Source organism: Brachyhypopomus gauderio, chromosome 8 (genome assembly GCF_052324685.1).
Source record: "Brachyhypopomus gauderio isolate BG-103 chromosome 8, BGAUD_0.2, whole genome shotgun sequence".
In the NCBI taxonomy this organism is placed as follows: domain Eukaryota; kingdom Metazoa; phylum Chordata; class Actinopteri; order Gymnotiformes; family Hypopomidae; genus Brachyhypopomus; species Brachyhypopomus gauderio.
The window spans coordinates 10,564,553-10,573,327 of record NC_135218.1 but is presented as its reverse complement, the minus strand read 5'-3'; the positions used below and the strand labels follow the sequence as shown (position 1 = coordinate 10,573,327).

Below are 8,775 nucleotides of genomic sequence, written 5' to 3'. Positions count from 1 at the left end.
TGCAACATTCTCATTTGCATATTATCTTGTAACTTAATTGGGAGTGAGTTCTTTAGCCTGAGACTCCCATCGTGAGACAGAGACACAAACCAACACATTGTCTCGGCACTGCATAATACATCGGCACAAAGAGTTGCATGTTTTGAATCTGACGTGAACAAAACCAGTTTGGTCACCTTGCACACCTTCACACACGTGCCAGTTGGGGCCTAATATAAAGACAGGGTGAAATATTTTGTCCGTGTGAAAAGGTACAGAGCAACAGGACAAAGCAATAATGGAAGGTAAGCTTCTAGAAACATCCGTATCTGCACCCGGTAGGGTAGGGTAAGTGCAATGGAAGAAGTATTTAAATTTATTTAGTATATTTAGTTATTGTGTATCTACAAAGGTAACATTTTACTTGGTATTTATTATTCATGAATACATCTCTTCAAAAGACAGAACACCGGTTTTTAGCTGTTTCAGAAATTGTCATGAAACTGAAATACATCTCAATGTCCTGTTTACACACCATTTGCATCATTTTTCAAAATTTCTGTAGTGCCATACATTTTTTTCAGATGCTTATGTGTTTTTGTGTGTGTGTGTGTGTGTGTGTGTGTGTGTGTGTGTGTGTGCAGCTTTGAAACTTCAGTATGTGAACCTGGACAAGCCTCAGAACCATAAGCATCACAGGACAGAAGGCTTAAGCTCTAGTTCACTGGTTGTGAGGAGAGGGCAGCCCTTCAGACTTACTCTTGGGTTTAGTGGGCCGTTGAAGAGAATCACAGATGACCTGATTCTCAGAGCGGTGCTAGGTATGCTATCGCTCCATCTAAACCTGCACCTCAGCCTGTATGTCTTGTTTTATTTATTTGTTCACTTTCTCTCCACTCATGTATGATTCATTAATCCCCTCCTCCTTCATTCCTTCTCTCCACTGCAGATGGCCTTCATTTTGATATACCGTTCACCCTCTCCAGAGAGCCGCCCCAGTCTCAGTGGGCTGCCCAGTTCCAGCAGGCCGGGCCGGGCCCGACCTCTCCTTACAGGGCCACAGTGTGGGTGGTCAGCCCCGCTACTGCTCCGGTCGGGGTCTACAGGCTCCAGTTACTGCTGAGGTCCCCGTCTGGGTCACACAGCGGCAGGACGGGCCAGTTCGCTCTGCTCTGCAACCCGTGGTGCGAAGGTGAGCCTCGGTCCACCTGAAGGTCTCACAGAAGGTCTGCGTTTGAGACATGGTACCCGGTCCTGCCGCAACACTTCTGAGTCTTGAACGTGACACGTCACTGACGGAATGTGTGTGTTTGTTTGTGTGTGTGTGTGTGTGTGTGCATATGCATGCGTGTGTGTGTTTCAGCTGACTCTGTGTGGCTGCCTGATGAGAATATGAGGGAGGAATATGTGAGGAATGACTTTGGTCTGCTGTATCAGGGCACACCCAAAAACATAATCTTCAGACCCTGGGGTTTTGATCAGGTAATGGCCTTCCCACTGATGTTTAGCATTTAACCTGTCCTCAGTTCCTTAAGGTCCTTTAAGGTACTTGGAAAAAGCATTTCAAAGTACCTTAAAAGAAGGTTGGGTCTTTACGTTAGACACTAATGACTTTAGACTTAAGTGAATGTGTATTGTTTCATACTGATACATTTTGTAAAGGGACATTGTGAAAGCATGGATGAATGTTCTGGGATGTTCTGGAATGTTCTGGTATGTTCTGCTGGTGTACTTGCAGTATGAGAGGGGCATCCTGGACATCTGTATGACGCTGCTGCAGGTGAGCAACGAACACAAGAGGAACTGGAGGCAGGACTACGGCCAGCGCGCTGACCCCGTCTACATCAGCCGCGTAGTATCAGCTATGGTGAGGACCTTCTCGTGTTCCTCTCCCCCTCCTCAGATCTCCTCTCCACTCCTCCTTGCCCTGCGTCTCCGACCTGCGTATCTGCTCCGTCTCAGTCTCGCTTTCTCCATCCGTGTTTGTCTCTGAGCAGATCAACTGTAACGACGACTGTGGCGTACTGGAGGGGAACTGGTCGGAAGACTCCAGTGGCGGCATCCCGCCCTCCGCATGGACAGGCAGCGGGGACATCCTCAGACAGTGGGCCCTGTCCCGCTTCAGGCCCATCAAATACGGACAGTGCTGGGTTTTTGCTGGCGTCATGTGCACAGGTGCTGAACGGCAGAGGTGTGGAGCACAACGCTGCTGTTTCTGAAGCTACATCATTATGGACGTTTGCCAGTACATGTGATGGAGAGCACTGTGTGTCTGTGTGTTCTTATCAGTCATGAGAGCCCTCGGTATCCCGACTCGTGTGGTCACATGTTTTAACTCTGCTCACGACACTAATGGGAACCTGGTGATCGAGGAATACTACAACGAGGCAGGAGAAAAGCTGCCACAGGGCCGTGACAGCATCTGGTGAGCAGTCATGCACTACTGAATATTGTTCTGAATTTCTGTAATAGTAGTCGTTCAGTAATACTCTGAGCAATTGTGTTTCTTCTGGATGGAATATTTTGCTAGTGTACTTAGCCCCTTATTTTCCTCATACGGAAACCTAACATTTTCCAAATAACTGTTTTTACTTACATTTATTGAATGGACGAGGGAGCAAAAGCCTGCTGAGATAGCTGTGTTGTTTGCAGGAACTTCCACACGTGGGTGGAGTGTTGGATGAAGAGGCCTGATCTGGGATCAGGGTTGGATGGCTGGCAGGTTCTTGATCCCACTCCCCAGGAGAGGAGCGGCGGTCAGTCCTCTTCTGTTGTCCTTAAACCCGCAGAAGCTTAGAGCATCACTGATCCACAGACATTATTGAATGAATGGAACTACATTCACACACACTCGGACAACTGTTTATTATACATGGAGAAACACACACACACACACACACAGTATTTTGTAAGGACATCCAGTTTACCTAACCTCCATATTTGGGAGGAAAAAGGAGATCCCAAAGGAAACCTATGTAGGCACAGGGTGAACAGAGAAACTCCACTCAGATAGCGACTTGAACCCAAGATCTCAGTGCTGAGAGCCAAACGTGCTAACTTCCAAATTGCCCAGTTGTTATAGTAATACACCGTAACCCTATAGGAGTTTGCACCTAACCACTCAAGACTCAATTTGCCGTCCCATATCCCAACATGTCACAGGAGTGTACAGGTGCGGTCCCGCCCCGGTCCGAGCTGTTCGTGAGCGTCGGCTCAACACACCCTACGACACCCCGTTCATCTACGCTGAGGTCAACGCCGACGTGTGTGTGTACGTGGTCTGCCCGGGGCAAAAGCAAACCTGCACCATGGACACAGAGAGAGTGGGAACGCTCATCTGTACCAAGAGCCTGGGCTCCAACCGCCTCCAGGACATCACCTCCACTTACAAACACAGCAAAGGTGTGTGTGCATGCGTGACAGGGACGGACAACAAATGGAGACTTTCAGAAATTGTGTTTTTACACGCCTGAAATGCTGTTTTTTTTTTCTCCAGATGCAACTCTAAATATGGCTCTTTCAGTGCCAGGGCTACCTGAAGCACATGGCACCAGTGAGTTCTGATTGGACCGTTTACAGTTTTTGGGACCATGAATAAGCACAGTAAAGTGCTAAGGTGTCTCTTTCTCTTTCTGCGTAGGATCAGCTGGGGGTCTGTCTGTGGGCCTGCACCTTGTGAACGTGCCTGTTATGGGAGAACACGTCACCTTCTCCGTCACTGTCACTAACAAGGACAACGTTAGGAAATCAGTGAGAGAACACGTGAACGCTCAGGCAAAGAGTTACAACAGCAGTCCGTCCCGAACCTTGTGGGAGGCTCGGAACCTGATCCAGCTTGCTCCTCATGAAAGTATGTGTGTGTGTGTGTGTGTGTGTGTGTGTGTGTGTGTGTGTGTGTGTGTGTGTGTGTGTGTGTGTGTGTGTGTGTGTGTGGATATGCGCTCAGCATATTCTTCCATGCGTGTGTATGACAGCTGCTCCTAACACCAAATACAGATTAAGCTTATCGACACTAAAAGGGTTTTCCAGCTGTGAATTTAAATGGCTGTTCTGTCTGTACGTTGGTCTTATCTGCATTTGGGGAAACTTGTCCTGCATATGCGGTATTCCTGCAGTAAACCGTGTATTTAGTGCTAAAGAACTTGCCTATAGGTGAGGGTTGTAATGAGAAAGAGTTAGCATTTTCCTGTTAGCATTTTCTTGGAAAAACCTGCAGTCAAATTTCTTCTCCTTGGTTCTTGGCTCAGGTAAGGTGTTGAAACACCAGATCCCGTCCAGCCAATGCGCCGCGCTTGGGGACAGTCACTTGGTCAACCTGGCCGTGGTGCTGGTGGACACGACCTCTCAGGAGAGGGTGCTGGCCTCAGAAGAGAGTTTAACATCAGCAGCCCCGTCATCAACATACAGGTGGGGCAGCCACTGTCAGTGTGTGTGTGTGTGTGTGTGTGTGTGTGTGTCTGTGTGTGTGTTAATGTAACTCTTTGCAACTTTATCACACCAGAGTATGGTGTATGGAAATTTTTGTAGCATGCTTGGTCTTGTACCAAGAATTTTAGTTTATTTTGCAGGTTGAGAATGAGGACTCCATTGTTGCCTGCGACGGCCAGATTGCAGTGGTGACGTTCACCAACCCATTCTCATGGGCACTGAGCGGAGTGCTGGCGGTAACAGGTGCAGGTCTGCTGGAGGACAAAGTGTTCCTCAGGTACGAGGGAAGTTTTGCAGCTCATCATCACTGCAGTTCGACCTCCAACCTCTCTTATAATGAGGTCATCTCAATTCTTGAGAAAATGGGTTTTTTATTTTTATTTTTTTAACCACTGCGCTTCTGGGAATGTGGGCCTAGGTAATATTGGCTTCAGATAACTGACAGGAGCAGAAGCAGAAACACTCTTATCTGGCTCAGCAGTGCGTGGGTTTATTTCTGGGCTGTTTGTTGCAGAGAGCAAAAGAAAACTGCCTGTCCTGTTCCACCCGTAATGCAGGCATGCCTCCATCCATCGGTATATCTCAGATCACCATACATGCTACACCTGGGTGTAGCAGCTGATTCAGGGTGTAGTTCCTGTGTGATGTTTGGTCATATGGGAGAGTTGAGTGAAGGTGGCAGGGGAGTGGCACACCTGCCTCTGGCATGCGCTTTGACCAGTTCAGGCTGGAGTAACCTGTAGTAACTGGGCAGTGTTCAGGCTGTAGTAACCTGTAGTAACTGGACAGTGTTCCAGCTGTAGTAACCTGTAGTAACTGGGCAGTGTTCACGCTGTAGTAACCTGTAGTAACTGGGCAGTGTTCCAGCTGTAGTAACCTGTAGTAACTGGGCAGTGTTCCAGCTGTAGTAACCTATAGTAACTGGGCAGTGTTCCAGCTGTAGTAACCTGTAGTAACTGGGCAGTGTTCCAGCTGTAGTAACCTATAGTAACTGGGCAGTGTTCACGCTGTAGTAACCTGTAGTAACTGGGCAGTGTTCCAGCTGTAGTAACCTGTAGTAACTGGGCAGTGTTCCAGCTGTAGTAACCTGTAGTAACTGGGCAGTGTTCAGGCTGTAGTAACCTGTAGTAACTGTGCAGTGTTCAGGCTGTAGTAACCTGTAGTAACTGGGCAGTGTTCAGGCTGTAGTATCCTGTAGTAGATGGGCAGTGTTCCAGCTGTAGTAACCTGTAGTAACTGGGCAGTGTTCACGCTGTAGTAACCTGTAGTAACTGGGCAGTGTTCCAGCTGTAGTAACCTGTAGTAACTGGGCAGTGTTCCAGCTGTAGTAACCTATAGTAACTGGGCAGTGTTCCAGCTGTAGTAACCTGTAGTAACTAGGCAGTGTTCCAGCTGTAGTAACCTATAGTAACTGGGCAGTGTTCACGCTGTAGTAACCTGTAGTAACTGGGCAGTGTTCCAGCTGTAGTAACCTGTAGTAACTGGGCAGTGTTCCAGCTGTAGTAACCTGTAGTAACTGGGCAGTGTTCCAGCTGTAGTAACCTGTAGTAACTGGGCAGTGTTCAGGCTGTAGTAACCTGTAGTAACTGTGCAGTGTTCAGGCTGTAGTAACCTGTAGTAACTGGGCAGTGTTCAGGCTGTAGTATCCTGTAGTAGATGGGCAGTGTTCCAGCTGTAGTAACCTGTAGTAACTGGGCAATGTTCAGGCTGTAGTAACCTGTAGTAACTGGGCAGTGTTCAGGCTGTAGTAACCTCTATTAACTGGGCAATGTTCAGGTTGGAGTAACCTGTATTAGCTGTGCAGATTTCAGGTTGTAGTAACCTGTAGTAACTGGGCAGTGTTCACGTTGTAGTAACCTGTAGTAACTGGGCAGTGTTCACGTTGTAGTAACCTGTAGTAACTGGGCAGTGTTCAGGCTGTAGTAACCTGTAGCAACTGGGCAGTGTTCAGGCTGTAGTAACCTGTAGTAACTGGGCAGTGTTCTGGCTGAACTCTTTCTCTCCTTCCATGCTGCAGAGTTGCTCTACTGAAGCCAGGCGAGACCATGGAGACAACAGTCAAATTCACTCCAAAAATGGCAGGAATCAAGATGTTACATGCCAGTCTCAGAACGAATAACAATGGAGCTGTTATTCGTGGATTCAAAACCATTACAGTTCTGCCAGCAACTCAGAGTCATTTTTAAGCTGTGTTTAAGCTTGTATTTAAATGTGTTAACAAATAAGTGTTGTAACAAAGTTCCACTGGTGTAGATTTTTTGAAGGTTTACTGTTTATCACATTCACTTTCATTTACATTCTCTTTACATTATATAGCACTAACAGTGTTAAGCTTTTGTGACAGTGTCTGCTTAACACACTCCTGCTTAACTCACGACTGCTTAATCCTCACCCTTTCTAGCACTTTTTATCCTTTGATCTATTTTATATTTTAAGAACTCTTCATTTCTTCATGACTTCTCAGATGTTCATTCATATTCTGAACTTACAACTGTGTATATTCTTCTGAGAGCTGGAGGTATTTTCTGTGTGAATATTTCATAGTGCAGTGGTAAGCTATATTTATTAATATAAAATATATAGATAATTTATGTAACTCTTGAATATTAATGTTTTTATATTGCTGATTTGATTTTTTTTACTATTCTGTAAATACTAAATAAATGTGGTCTTTTTTAAGCTTTTAGGATTTTGTATGCATTTGAACTTATTATTCTATATAGGCTTAAAGAAATTACTGTTTGTTTTACTTGCAAGAAGTGTATATTTCCTTAATACAGTTCTTTCAAGACTATAACAATCTTCAAAACTGGTGTAAAGATTCAATGTCCGACCTAAGCTTCAAAACATCATATTGGCACAGAGGGACATATCAAGGAAAATTGTGTCATTGTCCCAAACGTTATAGCTGGCACTACATCTAGCCTTTTGAGCTTTCCTTTGGTTGTCATACTTGAAATGTCAAGGTACAACCTTGGTATAAACATTAAACTGCTGGCCCAAGGCACAAACCTGCACTTCAGTTCTAACCTTTTCAACCTTTTTTATCCTTTTATCCCATCAACTATATAGCTACATTCATCAATCTTGATATACAAAATATAAAACTGCACCTCAAACAGATGGCACGAGGTGCTATTTAACTATTTTTAAACCTTTCAAATTGAGTCATCAAATTTGATATAATCAAATCATGACCAAAAGGAACATACTTTGGATCAAAAGACAAAACATTTTATTATTTAATTTTTTAAATTCAATTTTGTTTAATAAAAAATCAATTTAAGTACAAATCTTAATATCCTTGGCTAAATCTTCTAGTTAATGGAACCTCCCTTCTAAACAGTAGGCTGAAAAACGTGCCACTAGAGGGCACTAAAGAGCTTTTGTTAACCAGCAGATTGCCCTCCAACAGCGGTTTGCGTATTCATAATTTGAGTTGACTCTCTTGAGAATATCGACAGTAAATATTTCATTTATTCATTTTTATACATTATATACATGTATACATTTATTATTTGGAAGTTATTACAGGAGTCTACCTAAAAGCAGTGTTGTGAAATGTTTGGATTAAATACTCTGTGATATTTGTTGTTTGGTGTAGGCCTACAGCTATTCTAATGTGCACTAGGAGAGGCAGTAATGGGCCAGGAAGGGGATTTCATGCTCATCCAGCCAGTGCTGTGACCCCTACACAAAACTAAGATAAGCAGCACTGTTGAATACCTCACTATCATGTATTGGGAACTTGAACAGAACACAGATCAGATCTAGCTGGGCGTCCCTGACGGCAGGACTGAGACCCTCTGGACTGGGTAACTGCAGAGCTTCCTACCCAGATTATACCCAGCTGTACTCTAACACACCTGCTTCTGGTGGAGATCTTCATGATCCTTATCATCTGTAGACCACACCCCTAGCAGCGCAGGGCTGTACTCATAAGATCAGCCTTGTGTCCACGGCTGTGTTCGAAATAGCCTACTACATACTACTCGCGTACTGATCGAGCCCCAAATCAGTATGCCGTATGCAGTATGTGACCAAAATGAAATTTTCCAGTACGCGAAACATACCCGGATGACCTACTACTTCCGCAAAATATTCCAGTACGCAAACAGAGCTATCTTCATGGTGTACTGCATCCCATCATGCAACGCTACGATCACGTGACCCGTAGTATGCTTTGCTTTTGTCACATACTGGAAACTGTACTGCATACTACTACGAGGACCAGTATGCAGTATCCAGTATATACTGAGTCCAGTACGCAGTATCCAGTATGTAGTAATCTATTTCGAACACAGCCCACCTCTTTAGTACTATACCCATCATGAGATTAGAGACTAGACGAAATAACACCTTATTCCG

At 45.0% G+C, this 8,775-nt stretch overlaps 1 protein-coding gene across 1 annotated transcript; it reads left to right on the top strand.

Annotated features, from left to right (window-relative positions):
• The first annotated feature begins 261 nt into the window (after window positions 1–261).
• On the top strand, window positions 262–7,091 carry tgm5l (transglutaminase 5, like). Its single transcript, XM_077014331.1, is given in 15 exon segments — window positions 262–284; window positions 624–800; window positions 929–1,171; window positions 1,343–1,461; window positions 1,718–1,846; window positions 1,977–2,154; window positions 2,269–2,404; window positions 2,632–2,735; window positions 3,142–3,381; window positions 3,476–3,532; window positions 3,620–3,829; window positions 4,227–4,348; window positions 4,351–4,386; window positions 4,548–4,684; window positions 6,425–7,091. Coding segments are annotated over 15 exon segments (2,064 nt in total). The 5' UTR covers window positions 262–277; the 3' UTR covers window positions 6,594–7,091.
• The last annotated feature ends 1,684 nt before the right edge of the window (window positions 7,092–8,775 follow it).